This window comes from Manis javanica, chromosome 10 (assembly GCF_040802235.1).
Source record: "Manis javanica isolate MJ-LG chromosome 10, MJ_LKY, whole genome shotgun sequence".
Lineage (NCBI taxonomy): Eukaryota > Metazoa > Chordata > Mammalia > Pholidota > Manidae > Manis > Manis javanica.
Genome location: NC_133165.1, coordinates 99,910,904 through 99,931,040, shown reverse-complemented (window position 1 = coordinate 99,931,040; position 20,137 = coordinate 99,910,904). Strand labels below are relative to the sequence as shown.

Here is a 20,137-nt window from a genome sequence, read left to right as displayed (position 1 = left end):
AGCAGGGGAGGAGGGTTCCCCTTTCACTGCATCCTTGCCAGCATTTGTTGTTGTTTTGTCTTTTGGATGGTGGCAATCCTTACTGGTGTGAGGTGATATCTCACTGTAGTTTTAATTTGCATTTCTCTGATGACTAGCGATGTGGAGCATCTCTTCATGTGTCTGTTGGCCATCTGAATTTCTTCTTTGGAGAACTGTCTGTTCAGCTTCTCTGACCATTTTTTAATTGGATTATTTGCTTTTTGTTTGTTGAGGTATGTGAGCTCTTTATACATTGTTGATGTCAACCCTTTATTAGATCTGTCATTTATGAATATATTCTCCCATACTGTAGGATGCCTTTTTGTTCTATTGATGGTGTCCTTCCCTGCACAGAAATTTTCAGCTTGACTTATTCATTTTTGCTTTTGTTTCCCTTGCCAGGAGAGATATGTTCATGAAGAAGTCACTCATGTTTATGTCCAAGAGATTTTTGCTTATGTTTTTTCTAAGAGTTTTATGGTTTCATGGCTTACATTCAGGTCTTTGATCCATTTCAAATATACTTTTGTGTATAGGGTTAGACAATGATCCTCATTTCCTCCTCTTTTGCAGCCATCACCTCGGACTTTGAAGCTACAACCCAGACCACCAGCAGCGGTGGCAGCACAACCTCATCACACTTCACATCCCGGGTGTCAGCAGGCCCCGCTGGCAGCGGGGACTTTGGGATGAGCATGTCAGCCCCCCACAGCAGCTCCACCACTGGGGCATTCGACTTTGTGGAAGGACAGAGTGGGAGAACTGGTGGCACAGCCCATTTCTGGGGATGCCTGAGTCAGAACTCCCTTGGTGCATCTGGCCAGAGCACACTGTTTGCCTTCTACATGGCCAGCATACCTCAGAACACGTCTGTGCTTACAGGTGAGATTTGGAATGGGCTCCGTCTGCAGAGTCAGGTGCTGTTTTAAGTGCCAACATAGTCTGCACTCTTGGAGCTCTACGCTGTGGTGAAGAGACAAGTTATCTGTAAACAGCGTCAGGTAGCAGTGTAACTCATGACTGGAGGAGCTATTTAGGTAGTCAGCGGCAGCCTTTCTGAGACAATAGCAAACTGAGGCCACGGCTGTAGTTCCAGAGTTGGGAGCAGGGACAGCGGCTGGGGGTGAGGGCGTTCCAGGCACAGGAGCAAAGACCCAAAGTCAGAGATGAGCTTATGTTTTCATGAGCAGAGAAGAGCCAGGTGTGTCTAGAGGTTTAAAAAGGAAAGTGGGATAAAATGACGTTAAGCGACAAGCAGTAAGGAAGATCATTCACGGACTTTTAAAATGTTTTTTATTTTTTGGTATTAATCTACAATTACATGAAGAACATTATGATTACTAGGCTTGCCCCTTCAACAAGTCCCCCCCATGAACCCTATTATAGTCACTGTCCATCAGTGTAGTAAGATGCTGTAGAATCACCACTTGTCTTCTCTGTGTTGCCCAGTCCTCCCTTTGCCCCCCACCCATATTATATATGCAATTTGTAATGCCCCCTTTCTTTTTCCTGCCCTTATCCCTCCCTTCTCACCCATCCTGCTCAGTCCCTTTCCCTTTAGTCCATTTCAATAGGTAGTCCATTCTTGGGTTCTGTGATTCTCCTGCTGTTTTGTTCCTTCAGTTTTTCTTTGTTCTTATATACCACATATGAGTGAAATCATTTGGTACTTGTCTTTCTCTGTCTGGCTTATTTCACTGAGGATAATACCCTCCAGCTCCATCCCTGTTGTTGCAAATGGTATGATTTGTTTTCTTCTTTTGGCTGAATAATATTCCTTTGTGTATATGTACCACATCTTCTTCATCCATTCATCTACTGATGGACATTTAGGTTGCTTCCATTTCTTGGCTATTGTAAATAGTGCTGAGATAAACATAGGGGTGCATCTGTCTTTTCCAAATTGGGCTGCTGCATCCCTTAGGGTAAATTCCTAGAAGTGGGATTCCTGGGTCAAATGGTATTTCTATTTTGAGCTTTTTAAGGAAGCTCCATACTATTTTCCACAATGGTTGAAATAATTTACATTCCCACCAGCAGTGTAGGAGGGTTCCCCTTTCTCCACAACCTGGCCAACATTGGTTGTGGTTTGTCTTTTGGATGGTGGCGATCCTTACTGGTGTGAAGGGGTATCTCATTGTGGTTTTAATTTGTATTTCTCAGATGACTAGCAATGTGGAGCATCTTTTCTTGTGTCTCTTGGCCATCTGAATTTCTTCTTTGGAGAGCTGTTCAACTACACTGCCCATTTTTTTTTTAGGTATTAACAATTTCTATTTTATTTAACAAAATGAAGAACTGTATGTTGCTTTTTTATACATTAATTTACAATTACATGAACATTATGTCTACTAGACTCCCCCTTTCACCAAGTCCACGCCACACACCCCATTACACTCACTGTCCATCAGAATTGTAAGATGTTGTAGAATCACTAATTGTCTTCTCTGTGTTCCACAGACCTTCCCATGCCCCCCCCCACATTATATGTACTAATCTTTTATTTTCCCCTTCCTTTTTCCCCACCCTTATCCCTCCATTCCCACCCATGTTCCCCAGTCCCTTTCCCTTTGGTAACTGTTAGTCCATTCTGGGGTCCTATGATTCCAGTGCTGTTTTGTTCCTTCAGGTTTTTTTGTTCTTTCACTCCACATATGAGTAAAATCATTTGGTATTTTTCTTTCTCTGCCTGGCTTATTTCACTAACTATAATACCCTCTAGCCAATCCATGTTGTTGCAAATGATAGGATTTGTTTTCTTCTTATGGCTGAATAATATTCCATTGTGTATATGTACCACATCTTTTTTATCCATTCATCTACTTATGGACACTTAGGTTGCTTCAATTTCTTAGCTGTTGTAAATACTGCTGCGATAAACATAGGGGTGCATCTGTCTTTTTCAAACTTGGCTGCTCCCATTTGTTTATTTTTCCTTTTCTTTCCGTTCCCTGGAGAGACATGTTCACGAAGAAGTTACTCACGTTTATGTTCAAGATATTTTCGCCTGTCTTTCTCTAAGAGTTTTAGGGTTTCATGGCTTACATTCAGGGATTCGATCAATTTTGAATTTACTTTTGTGTATGGGGTTAGACAATGATCCATGTTTCCTCCTTTATTGCAGCCATCACCTCCGGCTTTGGAGATGTGACCCAGACCAGCTGTGGGACCAGTACATCAGGGTTTGGCAGCACCATCTCAGCACCCTTCACATCCAGGGTGTCAGCTGGCCCCACTGGCAGTGGGGCCTTTGGGACAAGCATGGCTGCCCCCAACAGCAGCTCCACCACTGGGGCATGTGGCGTTGGGTCAGGACAGAGTGGGAGAACTGGTCTCAAGAATCCTTTCTGGGGAGCCTTGAATCCAAACTCCCTGGGTGCAGCTGGCCAGAGCACACCATCTGCTTTCCATGTGGCCAGCACGCATCAGGACACGCCTGGGTTTGCAGGTGAGATTTGGAATGGGCTCAGTCTGAAGTGCCAGGCGCTGTCTTAAGTGCTGACACAGTCTCCGCTCTCGCAGCTGTATGCTGTGGTGAAGATTTAGATGTTATCACAGAAGTTATCTGTAAACAGCATCAGGTAGCAGTGTAACTCATAACTGGAGGAGCTATTTAGGTAGTCAGCGGCAGCCTTTCTGAGACAATAGCAAACTGAGGCCATGGCCGCAGTTCCAGAGTTGGGAGCAGGGACAGCAGCTGGGGGTGAGGACGTTGCAGGCACAGGAGCAAAGGCCCGAAGGCAGAGAGGAGCTTATGTTTTCATGAGCAGAGAAGAGCCAGGTGTGGCTAGAGGTTATAAAGGAAAGTGGGATAAAGGCAGAAAGGAAGATCATTCATGGCCTTTTAAAATGATTTTTTTTTTTGGTATCTATCTATAATTACCTTAGGAACATTATGTTTATTTGGCTCCCCCCTTCACCAAGTACCCTGCACAGACCCCATTAGAGTCACTCTCCATCAGTGTAGTAACATGCTGTAGAATCAGTACTTGTCTTCTCTGTGAAGCCTAGCCCTCCCCGTGCCCCACCACATTATACATGCTAATCATAATGCCCCCTTTCTTTTTCCTTGCCCTTATCCCACACTTCCCACCCATCCTCCTCAGTCCCTTTCCCTTTGGTAACTGTTAGTCCATTCTTGGGTTCTGTGATTCTGCTGCTGTTTTGTTCCTTCAGTTTTTGCTTTGCTCTTATACTCCAGAGATGAGTGAAATCATTTGGTACTTGACTTTCTCTGCCTCGCTTATTTCACTGAGAATAATACCCTCTAGCTCCATCCATGTTGTTACAAATGGTAGGATTTGTTTTCTTCTCCTGTATGCTGAATTATATTCCATTGTGTATACATTCATCTACTGATGGACACGTAGGTTTTTTCCATTTCTTGGCTATTGTAAATAGTGCTGCGATAAACATAGGGGTACATCTGTCTTTTTCAAAATGGGCTGCTGTACTCTTAGGGTAAATTCCTAGGAACGGTATTCCTGGGTCAAATGGTATTTGTATTTTAAGCTTTTTGAGGAACCTCCATATTGCTTTCCACAATGGTTGAACGAATTTACATTCCCACCAACAGTGTAGCAGGTTTCCCCTCTCTCCACAACCTTGCCAACATTTGTGGTGGTTTGTCTTTCTGATGCTGGCTTTCCTTACTGGTGTGAGGTGATATCTCATTGTGGTTTTAGTTTGCATTTCTCTGATGACAAGCGATGTGGTGCATCTTTTTATGTGTCTATTGGCCATCTGAATTTCTTCTTTCGAGAACTGCCTGTTCAGCTCCCCTGCCCATTTTTTTATTGGATTATTTGCTTTTTGTTTGCTGAGGTTTGTGACCTCTTTATATATTTTGGATGTCAACCCTTCATCGGATATGTCATTTATGAATATATTCTCCTATACTATAGGATGCCCTTTTGTTCTGTTGATGGTGCCCTTTACTGTACAGAAGCTTTTAAGCTTGATATAGTGCCATTTGTTCACTTTTGCTTTTCTTTCCTTTCCCTGGAGAGATATGTTCACGAAGAAGTTGGTCATGTTTATGTTCACGATATTTTCGCCTATCCTTCTCTAAGAGTTTTAGGGTATCATGGCTTACATTCAGGGGTTCGATCAATTTTGAATTTACTTTTGTGTATGGGGTTAGACAATGATCCATGTTTCTTCCTTTTTTGCAGCCATCACCTCCGGCTTTGGAGATGTGACCCAGACCACCAGCTGTGGGACCAGTACATCAGGATTTGGCAGCACCATCTCAGAGCCCTTCACATGCAGGGTGTCAGCTGGCCCCACTGGCAGTGGGGCCTTTGGGACAAGCGTGGCTGCCCCCAACAGCAGCTCCACCACTGGGGCATGTGGCTTTGGGTCATGACAGAGTGGGAGAACTGGTCTCAAGAACCCTTCTGGGGAGCCTTGAATCCAAACTCCCTGGGTGCAGCTGGCCAGAGCACACCATCTGCTTTCCATGTGGCCAGCACGCATCAGAACACGTCTGGGATTGCAGGTGAGATTTGGAATGGTCTCGGTCTGCAGTGCAAGGCACTGTTTTAAGTGCTGACACAGTCTCTGCTTTTGGAGCTGTATGCTGTGGTGAAGATTTAGATGTTATCACAGAAGTTATTCATAAACAGCATCAGGTAGCAGTGTAACTCATGACTGGAGGAGCTATTTAGGTAGACAGTGGCCACCTTTCTGAGACAATAGCAAACTGAGGCCATGGCTGCAGTTCCAGAGTTGGGAGCAGGTTCAGCGGCTGTGGGTGAGAACGTTGTAGGAACAAGAGCAAAGGCCCAAAGGCAGAGATGAGCTTATGTTTTCATGAGCAGAGAAGAGGCAGCTGTGGCTACAGGTTTAAAAAGGAAAGTGGGATAAAATGACATTAAGAGACAGGCAGAAAGGAAGATCATTCATGGCCTTTAAAAATTTTTCTTTTTTTGGTATGTCTACAATTACCTGAAAAACAGTAAGTTTACTTGGTTCCCCCCTTCACCAAGTACCCCGCACAAACCCCAGTAGCGTCCCTGTCCATCAGCCTAGTAAGATGCTGTACAATCACTACTTGTCTTCTCTGTGTTGCCTTGCCCTCCCTGTTCACCCCCACATTATGTATGCTAATCATAATGCCCCAATTCTTTTTCTCTCCCCTTATCCCTCCCTTCCCACCCATCCTCCTCATTCCCTTTCCCTTTGATAACCGTTAGTCCATTCTTGGGTTCTGTGATTCTGCTGCTGTTTTGTTCCTTCTGTTTTTCCTTTGTTCTTATACTCCAGAGATGAGTGAAATCATTTGGTACTTGTCTTTCTCCACCTGGATTATTTCACTGAGCATATTACCCTCCAGCTCCAGCTCCATCTATGTTGTTTCAAATGGTAGAATTTGTTTTCTTCTTATGGCTGAATTATATTCCATTGTGTATATGTACCACATCTTTTTTATCCATTCATCTACTTATGGACCCTTAGGTTGCTTCCATTTCTTGGCTATTGTAAATAGTGCTGTGATAAACATAGGGGTACATCTGTCTTTTTCATACTGGGCTGCTGTATTCTTAGGGTAAATTCCTGGGAGTGGTATTCCTGGATCAAATGGTATTTCTTTTCTGAGCTTTTTGAGGAACCTCCATATTGCTTTCCACAATGGTTGAACGAATTTACATTTCCACCAATAGTGTAGGAGGGTTCTCCTTTCTCCACAACCTTGCCAACATTTGTTTGTCTTTTGGATGGTAGCTGTCCTTACTGGTGTGAGGTGATATCTCATTGTGGTTTTAATTTACATTTCTCTGATGACAAGCAATGTGGCCCATCTTTTCATGTGTCTATTGGCCATCTGAATTTCTTCTTTGGAGAACTGTCTGTTCAGCTCCCCTGCCCATTTTTTAATTGGATTATTTGCTTTTTGTTTGTTGAGGTGTGTTAGCTCTTTATATATTTTGGATGTCAACCCTTTATCGGATCTGTCATTTATGAATATATTCTCCCATAGTGTAGTATGCCCTTTTGTTCTGTTGATGGTGTCCTTTACTGTACAGAGGCTTTAAAGCTTAATATAGTCCCATTTGTTCATTTTTGCTTTCCTTTCCTTTGCCTGGGAAGATATGTTCATGAAGAATTTGCTCATGTTTGTGTCCAAGAGATTGTTTCCTGTTGTTTTCTAAGTGTTTTATGGTTTCATGACTTACATTCAGGTCTGTGATCCATTTCAAATTTACTTTTGTGTATGGGGTTAGACAATGATCCATGTTTCCTCCTTTTTTGCAGCCACCACCGCGGGTTTTGGAGCTATGACCCAGACCACCAGCAGTGGGTCCAGTAGTTCAGTGTTTGGCAGCACTACCTCATCGCCCTTCATGTCTGGGGTGTCAGCGGGCCCTGCTCACAGTGGGGGCTTTGGGATGAGCGTGGCTGCCCCCCACCGCAGCTCCACCACTGGTGCGTTCAGCTTTGTGGAGGACAGTGTGGGAGCACAGGTGGTATGACCCCTTTCTGTGGTGGCTTGAGTAAGAACTCCCTGGGTGCAGCTGTTCAGAGCACACCCTTTGCCTTCCACGTGGCCAGCATGCCTCAGAACACGTCTGTGTTTGCCCATCAGATTTGGAAAGGGCTCGGTGCCGGAGTCCAGCTCCAGCTGAGGTATGGGTCATGAAGGAAAGGACAGCGTCGGTGATTGAGATCAATGAGGAAACGAAACACCCAATTAAAGTTGTAACATCTCCTGACATCAAGCGGCAGGGTCTGTATTTTTGTATTTTTTTACGGTTTACATAATGTTGAACATTTTTTAAAATTATGAAAAATACAATCCTTTTTCTGTCAGTTTACATAATTTCAGCTTATTAACCTTAAGTAAATATCATTATTTCTTCTAATACTAGCCATTTAACATTTAATTTTTAACTTTCCCCTAGTCTATTGTGATTAGTAATTCATGTAAGCTACATGCTAGGTGCTAAACAGAAAATGGCATAAGACAGCATATGGGTTAAGCGTGTGGGCTATGATTTTTACTTTAAGCATGTAAGATTATATAGACTTTTAGATATGTGTCTAAGGTATGTGTCTAAGGCTATATAAAGTTTGAGCAGGTTTTATAAAATGCAAGCTATATGTCTTTTGGTTATTAAGTGTAGCTATATTATTAATTAAATCCTATCCTACACATGTGGGTTGAGGCTTACATCTAACATCTAGGGATGGTACTCCTATCACCCATTCCTTAACATTCATATGAATACAATAAAAACACCTTATTCTTTTATAATATTCATTCCACAATTTCAGATGTTTACACCTTTCCTCCTGCATATACAGGCACCAGGGCCTTGAAGTCCTCTTTATCCTTTATATAATAACACTAAATCTGCTCTTACTACCTTACTATTAATATAGTAATATTTTATAAATTTATCATAAACTTTTATATATGGGATATTTGTAAATATAAATTTTATTTTGCTCATAAATTCTTTGTATGAGGGGGTTATCAGAGGTGTCTTCTAATATTATAAGCAACATAAGGGGGGCCCTGGGTAGTGGGGACTATTAATCTTTATTACTTTGCTGTTTCATATAAGCTTTTTGGGAGAATGGGTTTTTCCATGGCCTAGGTTCCCATAACTCCTTCTCTGCCAATATTCTAAAGAAATCCCGGTTAGTCATGTTTGAATTGTTACAAAGGGGAGGACAAACTGCATCTAGTTTTAAGAGAGGCCCGGGCTGTTCTGCCTCACTTATTTGTGGCAGTTTGCCTGGAACAGTTGGTCCCATAACACTGCTTTCATTTCCGGAATTGCTGCTTTGGTCAATATTTTGGGTTATGTTATTTACTAAAGGTGAATAAATCTTAAGTACATAAGATTTCCCATATATGAGCCCAATCACCAACATCATAACTGCAAAAATAAGTGCGGGAATTAGCAGGGGCCAGCTGTGAGGTTTCCTGTTTTCAGGATTCCTCCTCGTGCCTGGACCTTGTCAAACAGCATGAGCAGCATGGCCTGTGCCATCTCCCCCTTTTTCATTTTTTTGCAGCTAATTGAAGCATCTTCAATTTCAAATGGGTTATTCATATTCTTTTGCTCAGCAGTTGGATGAAGACTGGGAAAAGGAGTAGAAGGGAGAGTATAATTAATGCTGACATTCTGAAATTCATAAAAAAGGGAAACCAAGCAGTATGGGTAATATACGGTCGCAGGGTAGCCAGGAAAGAATTAGCAACTTAAGGAGCTGTGGCTGAGGATACATGAGCTTCACTAATAGCTCTTATCTTTTTGTGTAAATTGGCCATATTTAAAGAAAGATTAGAATTATCACAAATGCCTAATAAATGATTTTTCACACTGTCCCAAGAAGTTTCGGTGGAATTATATAAGTAGGGAGTCATGCAAATTTATTATGCTGAATGTAACATTTGGTGATTAGCGGGTTTTTAAATTTTGGATTTGATTTTCTACATACAACAGGGTTTTTTCTAAAACATTAATTCATGCCTCAATTTTTTAATGAATCTGCTGTTGTTAATATAAAGCTACTGAAACATTTTTGCTTAAAGTGTCTACGTGGTTGGGTGTGTGGATTTCTTGTACTAAAGCAGTAGTGGATAATGCAAGTGAGCTGATGAGTGTAATTAATGCAGTGATTCCTAACATTAAGGCAGCTACAAACTGCTTTGGGTGGCTTAAAGCATGATTAATAAACTGAAGAACTTGTATTTCTGGATCATTATACTAGGGCTCTTTTAAAACTATAGGAAGAATAACATAAGAAAGCTGATGTACAAGCATAAAAACAGTAGGACCATAAGTAGGGTCTCTTTATGGGCATTAACTTTAGACTTTAATTTTTGATCCATAATCTTTTGAGTGGCTAAAGCCAATGATACATTTTTAGACAACTAATCAGTAAGCGGCAGTATGGGTCTCTTGTACTAGGGCTACAGCTGAAAAAGAAAGGGAAGTTGCTAAGGTAATGAGTGCAGCAATACCAAGAATGAAAGTTGCCACAAAACGCTTTCCCAAAGTAAGAGAGTGCTGGTACCACGAAGTGCTTGTAGCCCATAACCATTAAACTACATAGAATTTAAAGCAACAGAAATGATCAAATATGGGGGATGGTGCACAATAAAAATGACTTTTGCATTAGTTTTTACAAAAATACAAGTAGAAAGAGTACAATTATTATAATTTATAATGAATTTATGTATAATTTTGCTAATATTTATAGATATATAATTTTGAAATAGCAAAAAGGCATATAAAGTTTACGAACAGGCTTGAAATTGATAAACAGCTTCTTTTTGTGGGTCTATGCAGTGTTACTGGTCTGACAGAAGCTACAACTCGCCATAATTCAGACTGTAGGAAAGATTTTTCATTTAGAGATGTAGTTAATATGGGTGGGACCTAAGCATAGCAATAAACAGAGTTTTATGAGTAATAGGCAAACCCTGAAGGCGATCTACAGCTTCAGCTTTCTCTGTCAGCTTCTTTATCTGGTCTCAGGTCAGAGGGTTACTTCCTCGAGTTGATCTTGCTAATCGCTGCTGCTGCGGGGGGGGGAAAACTTGGTCGCCACTGGCAAGCTTTTCAGGAATCTTGCAGAGCGAGGTTCTGTAAGTGCTGTGCTAGAAGTTCTTCAAGGTTTTTCTTGGGCAGGGACTTTCACTTGTCTCAGGAAGTTGTGTGGGGGAGGAGGTGGTGGTTGAGACTTGTCTGATGAGTTTGTCTGGTACCCATATGGGTGTATCTGGGTCCTGTTTAAAAATACAAGCATATCCTTTCCCACAGGTCATTAAAATATCAGGCTCTTTCTATTGCCCTGTAAGCAAGTGTTTTTATTTTGCTAAAGGTTTGGAATTAATTGAAGACAAAAAGCCACAAAATCATTTTCTTTAGTTTACTTAATCTTATGTAACCAATACGTGTTCTGCTAAAATCTATTTCTTTACTAATTTAGAAATAATTAGTGACTATAAATGACAGCAAACTTATAAATGACGATGTTTAAAGATTTGATAAGAGCTTACTATAGGACAGTTGACATAAGAAATTTGGATACTTTTGTAACATAAAACATTTAGTTATAAGGTTTAGCATTATCTTCTTTGTCAGTGTTTTCCAGGTAAATATATATTAGATAAATAAACCAAATTAGCCAAATATTTTTTCAATAAGAAAAAAAAATTCCTCTGACATGTTCCAGGGGCCCTCTGGAAAATATCAGAGTTAACTAGAGGTAAAAGCACTTTCTTAAAATTTGATTTTGGTAAGCTGTCAGAAAAATTTTAAGGCATTTGCCTAAACAGCCTAAATAAAATTATGTTACTATGAAACAATACTTATCTATTTAACTAGAATGGCAATAAAAGATTTTAAAGGCAAATACAAAAGGCTACACAGTTGTTAGTAAAATTTAGCTTTTAGTCCTTTTAATATTAAGATCTTATTTTAAGTACTTAGATAATTAATTGAAATTTTAAGCATGAGAAACTACTTTGATTAAACAATTAAAAAACTTTTTGCAATTTTTTAACATTAAAGCAAATTAATAATTAAAACAAACTTTGTCCTTATAGCTAAGAACAAAATTTTAATTTTGCTGTGTACCTGATATCAAGACTTATTTGCTTTAATTTTATATAGTATGACCATATTAATTTTTCCACAAAATTTCTCATGCTGTTTGTAGGTATACACACTGTAACATACAATTATTAAGATGTTTACCTGCTACACTTAGTTTACTTATTCTTAACAACTATAGTAGATTACTCACAAAACTTTTACCAAACAATAGACAAAGTTAAGCCTCTCTTTAAGCATTTTTTCTTGAAAGATTTAACAGATAACATTAACTTCAATGACCTTAGGCAGCTGATGACCATAAGGACATGTCTGTTTCAGTTTAACTTGAATTAGCATTAATGCTTAATATCTTTTATTAGAATTTTCTGAAAGTTTTAGAATGCCCAATTTTTACAAGCACTTGTCTTTAAATCAATTGTTATTAATACCACCTGGAGGTTAAAAAAATATTTTTTATTTACACACTTAGACACAAACATACAGATTGAGACGCAATGACTACAGTTAGCAACACTTCACAAAAGAACATATACACAAACTGACACAAAGACTTGAGTTACTAATATTTAATTGCCTTCTTTTTAGTTTACTTGATCATAGATATTTTGGAACCTGGAGGCTTTTTAACTAGTTGAGCAGCACCTGTTCTAAAAGCATTATATTGGGCTGCATTTTCTCCTAAATGTCCTTCTTTTATGGAGTTAATCTTTCATCATAAAGGGGAGCAGAGGCCAGCATCACTTGGAGTTTTGCTACAGTGAGGAGCGCTGTTATCCATCTACTGGATAAGGCCTCAACTAATGTCAAAGTGTAAGGTGCTAAGAGACCATGGTTTTTGCAGGCAACCTTTAATTTTTTAAATAATTTATATGGGATGGGCTCCCAGGAGATGCTTTTATTGTTAAATTCTCCTCCAAAAATAATTAGGTAACACACAAATTCTATGTTTCCTTCTTGTTCTGCTTGCTTCAAGGCAGCCCTTACTCCGGTAGGAGTCTTTTGATCAAATCTAGGAGGAGGAGGCTGGAACGGTGGTGGTCTCTGAGTTTTACTAATAGGAGTAGACTCAGAAGGTCTTACAAAGGGATTCTTGGAGGAAGGGTTTTTCTTTAAAGTAGGGGCAATTAATTTAGGTGGATAATTCTCATTATTATATTTGGCAGCTTCCTCCTCCAAATCTGCCTGATCTGTGGGGTCAGGAATGTTACCATCAATCATCTGGAGGAGCTGAGGCCAGCATGACTTTAGGTGTTGTTTGTTTCTCCTTTTTGGTAACTAAAGGAGTATCCTCATCAGCTTCCCCAAAGGAAACTTCCTTTTTGTCTTTTACTTCATTAGTGCCATATCCTTTCCTATTACCTTTTGTTTTCTGCCTGTTGCCTTCCTCTTGAGACCTAGAGTTGGATGGTTTTTATGGGAGGGTCTCTACCTGCTGTTTAGGTTTTAAAACCTCTTTGATTAAATTCCACAATGCAAAGGCATCTGTAGGGACCTTCTCAGGTCCATGGCTGGCATAATATTCCTTATCTCTTCTCCAACCTTCTGCCAGGCTGCACAGACTCACTGTGCCTTGGTCAGGAAACCAAGGACAATATTCCTGGACAAAATGTAAGAATTTTGCTAATTGTCTATTGGTGACTTTTATACTTCTACCTACAAGCATATGCATTAAAACTTTGATAAAGAGTGTTCTTTCTTTAGACTCAGTATGGCCCATGGTCTCTCAATGTTCTGGCATATCTGCCTTTTCTCACCCTGTCTTCCTTCACAGAGGGGTTTCTTCGTGCCCCGCGATGGGCGCCACTTGCCGGAGTCCAGCTCCAGCCGAGGTGTGAGTCACGAAGGAAAGGACGGCGTCGGCAAGTGAGATGAATGAGGAGACAAAACACCCAATTAAAGTTGTAACATCTCCTGACATCAAGCGGCAGGGTCTTTATTTTAATATCTTTTTAAGGTTTACATGTTAAACATTTTTTTATTCATGAATAATACAATCCTTTTTCTGTCTGTTTACATAATTTCAGCTTATTACCCTTAAGTAAATATCATTATTTCTTCTAATAGTAGCCGTTTAACATTTAATTTTTAACTTTCCCCTAGTCTATTGTGATTAGTAATTCATGTAAGCTACGTGCTAGGTGCTAAACAGAAAATGGCCTAAGACAGCATGTGGGTTAAGCATGTGGGCTATGATTTTTACTTTAAGTAAGATTATATAGACTTTTAGATATGTGTCTAAGGCTATATAAAGTTTAAGCAGGTTATATAAAATGCAAGCTATATGTCTTTTGGTTATTAAGTGTAACTATATTATTAATTAAATCCTATCCTACACATGTGGGTTGAGGCTTACAACTAAAATCTAGGGACGGTACTCCTATAACCCATTCCTTAACATTCCTATGATAATAATGTAAAGTTATGCTCTATAGTCTGCACCAGCAGTTCTCAAAGTGGCCTGTGAATGCTGGGGAACTCCACGACCCTTTCAAGGGACACACTGAGGTCAAAATTATTCTCACCAAATGCTATGGTGTTACTCTCCATTTTCACTCTCACTCTCTCAAGACTAGGAGTGGAGTTTACTAATGGGTGTGACAGTTCAACAAATTAGATGCAGAAGCAGGTAAGAATCCAGCTGTCTTCGATTAAGGCAGGCACTGAAGAGATTCCCAAGTATGGAAGGATGCCACTCTTCTTACTAAATTGGTTTTGGTACACATGGCTATTTTTCAACAAAAATGCCTTCATATTTATTTTTAACTGAATTTATAAATATTTTTTAAATGTCTCAGTTTTAATTTCCCATACAGTAAATACCATTTATATATATAGCTGACAGAAAGAAAAGCTCCTTGAGTCAGCTTGAGAACCATAGGAGCAGAAATTAAATTTTAATACAGAATTTATTCTGAGTCATATCTACATGTACATTATTTTAAATAAGAAGATACTGGCTTGGGGTTGGAAAGAGGGAAATGATCCAATTACCTCAGGTAACTGAGTTTTTGTACCAAAAGCAAACTTCAAGCTTCAGCACAAATAATCCAATCCATCAATGAACTAAATCATAGATTGTGCCTAATTCTATAATGCTTTAGCTGTGCACAAAGGAAGGTTTGAAGCAAAAAAACCTATCAAGGAAAGAAAATGAGGTAGAGAAAAAAATGCTAAGCAGGTGAGAGGGCAGAATTACTAATGTCAAAAACTTCAGTGGGGCTCTGAACTCCGTATCTATACAGACTTCCTATCCCCAGCCACTCATTCATATATACCAAGAAATCTACTTTGTCTAGCAGGTATGTTTACCACTTACTTCCAGCTAAGAGTCAGAAAGTTAGATGTATTTGTTTCCTTTTCCCCTTAGGGCAGCCCAGATGTGGAGAATACCATGCAAGGCCTCCAACATTTGAGCAAATTATTGTCTGATATTTCTGTTAGGCAGGAAAATAGGTATGAGCGGGGTGGAAAGAGAAAAAGGCCATGAAAGTCCATTAAAAAAACCCAGAGTTTATCAATTAAAGCTCAAAAAGCCAGGAGCAACTTGGCCTGGAATGTTTGAATATTCCCCAAATAAAGGAGGGTACCTCAGCATAGCCCATGTCTTTATTGTATTAATCATGCAGGCCCACCTTATTTTTTACCTTTACCTATATGCTGTTTTTTGTATTTTTTTTTCTCCTTCTAGTTCTAATAAAGTAGTTTGTAACCTAAGCAACTAATTTAGTATGCAGGCCCAGCCATAAACAACATATAGTAAAAGGCAGGAAGGATTCTATCTTAAATATTGTATTTTAATAAACAGGAAGTTAAGAAGTAAGATTCTTAACTTACTTTAGCAAACAGACAATAACTCAGCCCACCTTGGGGGCTGGGCAGGTGGCTGGCTTTGTTTGATATGCTCCCGGACCAAGACCCTGGAGAAATCAGCGCAGGAAGTTCCTTGTGTTAATTCTAAGTATTCAAAGACCACTTAACAGGTCTGCACCCCCAGGCCTTAGTCACATTCCTAAAGACCCCCCAACCTTTTGGGGCATTCCTCTTTCTGAGGTTGCTCACACTTTCTAACTGTGTAACCTTTTAATCTTAAACTTTCTTCAAACTTTCATGGCACCTCTCCTTGCTGAGGTTACCTGCTGCACTTCTTCTCTCAATAAAGTTTAAATAAAACTTTTACTCTGCTTCCCTACTATGTCTCTGCCCTTCAATTCTTTGTTGTGGCGGGGACAAGGACCGAGGAAAATACACAACACTCCCCCAACATTTCTAAGCACTGTGATAGCTGTTGTATTCCCAGGAGTTGAGCACAAAATTTGAAATCAGCCTATAGAACAACGGTGATCTTTCCTTCCTTTGAAATTAAAAGAATTGTATGATTTCATCACCACTCTTTCAGGTCTATATATTTGAGCATTAACCTATATGGCTCTTTATTAAGTAATAGTGGAATTAAATTGTATACAATGCTCACACCCTCAAGAGTAGTTGCTAAAGGTCAAAACAACTAAATAAAAACAAGAGATGTCACCAATTCTCTCTCAAACGCATGACAGCCAATGAATACCCTTAGCTCTGAAGAAGGCCAGAATCATTAGTCAGTTTTTCAGAGGAAGGTCTTAAACTAGTCCTGAAGAGTCATTTTCTAAAACTCATTTAGTAGTAAATATTGGAAGAAGCAATAATGTGTTTTTAAATCACTAGTCCTGGCTTACCAAAACTACTTTGGTAAAATACTTTAAAATAAAGTACATAACTAACATTTCTCAAAACAATTTTCAGTCTAAACATCAATCTTTTCAAACTATTAAATAATATAACTAGAAACAGTGGCAAAGTCCATTCTGAACATTTTTCCCAGAAAAATGTCACTTTTCAAATTATGGCTTAACAAACATTCATCTACAAGGATATTCATCCCAGAAATGTTTTTAGTAGTAAAAAATTGGTTACCACAAAACAACTAAAAAAAAGGTCAAAGCCATACAATGCAGCTATTAAAAATGACAGAGTACAGTATTTGTTTACAAGGGACAGTCACTCCATTTGCTGTGAAAGAACTAATCAGTATGGAGAATTATCCCATTTCACAAATATATGCACATGTACTTAGCAATACACAGAAATGATCAATTGAAGCTAATTATGAGTGACAGAATTTATTGGTAATTTTTACGTTCATAGTACTTATGAGAATGTGAACATGCCTACAATGAACACATATCAATTCTGCAGTAAGAAATAAAAACAGTATCATTAAAGAAGTTAATTCTATGTTCCTGACTAATCAATGCCTTCCACCACCTTGACAGGTTAGTAGACATCTCAAGATGTTTTTAAGTTCTTCTCACCCATAGTCAGTAGATGATAGAAATTTGTACAAGATAAATGTTTGCCCAAGGGTCAAAACCCTGCTAAAAAAAAAAAAAACCTCTCAGCACGAGTTAAATAAATCTGCAGCCAAGCCTCTCCAGTAACATGAAGCACTTTGTGAACCCCAAAAATAAAACCATTAAAACAGTTTCTTAACAAGGAAAAGGATATGGAAACTCTAAAATAAGGTGCTCAAGGGAAGTGTTCCATATGTGAATCCCAAACAAGGTGACTCTGACATGAATCTGAGCACACCTGGCTGAAAACCCAGGGGTGCAAAAGTCAAGCCAATTGGCAGAGTTTCAATTTGTGGTCCAGGCTCCTTAAGGACCTACGAAGGTAGCAATAGGAGACTTAAGGTATTTCAAATACTGAAGGAAAAAAAAAGGCTATTGAAAAACAGATTGCGGGTAATAGGACAGAACATATAAGCAAAGGTTAATCCTTTGCTTTGAACTGAAATGTTACCGGCTCACTGCAATTATCAACACAGCCACCTTTCCTGCTAACCAGTTATTATATGTACCTGGTTAAAAATTGTTTTAACGGGGCAACGTACTACTTGTTTTATACAGCTTACCAGACAAAATTTTCACAAGAGCTACATCAGAAAAAATAAATGAGATTCCATGACAGTGATAACATTGGGAGCTAGGACTGGAGGGATTCCAAGAATGACAACCCAGATTGCCTCTGAGGACGGCAAGGCAGCAGACAGGTTTTCAGTTAGTGTGCAAGGTGGGAAAGAGCCAGCGTGGTCACGTGGCCGCTGCCAGCACTGGCCTGATGACCTAGGGCCTGGGGACAGGAGCAAAGGGAGGGCTTCAACTATGCACCCATCAATTCCCACATGTGCACCTAGATATTTCAAAAAATAAACAGCAGCTGCAGTAGTCCGAGTTGCCAATTCTCTTCTTCCCATTTGCTGCTGCACTGAATCACCAGCCCAGCTCTGGACACCTGATTCTAACAACAGGGCAGTAGGGTCCCATTACTAATAATCACAGGGAAGAGCGCCAAGAGGCCATCTAATCTGGCTCTTTGGCTCTAGGCAGCTCTACTTTACAGGCTAAACGCTGTCCTGAAAGGCTGCTAAAATTGTTTGGTTTTCTGAAACATGTATTTTAGAGTTCATCCTCATCAGCTATTTATTTGCAACAAAATATCATAGCTATTTCCACATATATTTTAGAGTTCATCCTCATAGGCTATTCATTTGCAACAAAATATCATAGCCATTTCCTCTTTTATGTTTTTAAAAAAACCCTCTTAATAGTTCTTTGTATAGTAATACCAGTTTGATTTCCTCCCTCCCTTCACATCCTCTTATGGGCTACACATATTCAAACCTTAAAATTTGTTTCCTACTAAACATTTATTTTCTGTCTTATTTTTGCCAGCTTTGTGTTCTAAACAAAATTTGTCAACGTTCACCATTTTCAAAAAGGCACAGAAAGACTATTAGTACGCCATAGTGGACCACTTATATATAGTAATTCAATAATCCACAACATTTTTACTTAAAAAAATTAATCACTTGAGATTCTTGTTCTTGCTCTACTTACATGAAAAAGGTCATATGGTAAACAGGCACCATCTTTTCATAGCTTAAATGTCCATTTGTCAACTTACTGAAAGGACAGCACAGAATGCAAACCACTTTAACTTCTCTCAGCTTGGCAAATAATTGATCTGTCTGCTCCGTAGCCCTGTGATGATTAATTACACCACCCTGTCCAGCAAGGCTCCATTAGGCTTGACTCACGCAGTCAGCAGTGCATCCACTCCACAAGATGGTCTAACAGAGCCCACGATGTGGAAGATCAGCAAATGAATGCTAAGCTGGTGCTAGCCCTCTTGGCCCCCAAAGTTTATGCACTTCAAAAATTCACATGAAAACTTGATACTGCTTAGGTATAGTTAAGTTCTAAGGGCACAGAACTCCCTAACTAAATTTTAAAAGGGACTGTCTCATAAAACCTGTCATGGTTTGAGACCCACCATTCAGAGTTCCTAAGTATATTTCCTCAGTCCTGATTACCTGTTGAGAGTAAAACACATCATTTATTTATTAAACCTAGATCAACACCACTACATAAAATGTACAGCTTGGTTTTAAGACTTACACAGTTTCCCTAAACATTAAAATAAATATGAAAGAAAGCACTCTGCACTTAAGAGAACACGGTAATTTTGACAAGATCTGGACTGTTGTGCTTACGAAATGCCCATAGAGTAAGAAACTTAAGAGCAATTAAGAAACGCTATTATACTCAATACTACTATTTAGAAAAGCTTTGAAAACCTTTTGCATAAAACTTGATGTCCTGAAATGTCCTTCTCCAATTTAAAGCCACCAGGGGTTAGACCTTATTAGTTTCCTCTGAGCAATAAAACATATTACATTCTCCTCTGTGACATTTTGTTTACAGGGAGGGATATGGTATCTTTTTATTAATGAATAAGTTCACACAATGAAAGGTCAAGTCCAATGACTCCATGATGGTCACCAGGATCGGGTACCATATGAGATTCTAAAGTAACGGGTTCTCTCTGGACTTCATTCTCCATTTTTAACATGGATAACATATGCTGACATTTGAATGTACATGGCAGGGCCCTGCTAATCATCCAGAGCTATCCAGATGTTAAGTTGGTGGTATCATTATTCTCTCTCATAAATAAAGCACTTAAATTTCACAGCCATTTAGACAAAACTAAGTCAGAAATAGTATAACAAAGGAAGCACCATGGATTCACATTCCAGAACACCCAAGCGATCTGACCACACCAGAAAAAGAATAATTTTAGATTTTCCAAGCCTTCGTGAAGTTTGGCTCCCTAAGCCTCCAACTGGACAATATCTACACTTCTGAGGTAAGGAAAACATAGTGCAAAGTTGTCTTCATTCATCATTAAGCAGTTTTTAGACAACATATTCTGGCATTTACTATACTCCTCAGATAGTATCATCTGACTGGCTACCAGCTAAAGAGAGAAGTGACTCAACTATTAAATTTCCTACTGATATAATTAAATAGGAGCATAGCAAAGAGATGTGGCATCTATTTCTACTTTTCAGTCTGACCCAAGTAAAGTTCTCAATTATGTGAATGCTAAGTGGTGGAAAGCATGTGGACTGAGTGAGCATTTGCAGAGTGCCAATG

At 39.3% G+C, this 20,137-nt stretch overlaps 1 protein-coding gene across 1 annotated transcript in view; it reads left to right on the top strand.

The window, feature by feature from the left end:
* The window catches only part of LOC140843905 (nuclear envelope pore membrane protein POM 121-like), a 47,066-nt gene extending 41,551 nt beyond the window's left edge, over window positions 1-5,515 (top strand). Inside the window, exons 11-13 of the mRNA XM_073214321.1 lie at window positions 595-903; window positions 3,146-3,469; window positions 5,196-5,515. Coding sequence (XP_073070422.1) covers window positions 595-903; window positions 3,146-3,469; window positions 5,196-5,389 — 827 coding nt within the window. The 3' untranslated portion in view covers window positions 5,390-5,515. The remainder of the gene's footprint in view (window positions 1-594; window positions 904-3,145; window positions 3,470-5,195) is intronic.
* The last annotated feature ends 14,622 nt before the right edge of the window (window positions 5,516-20,137 follow it).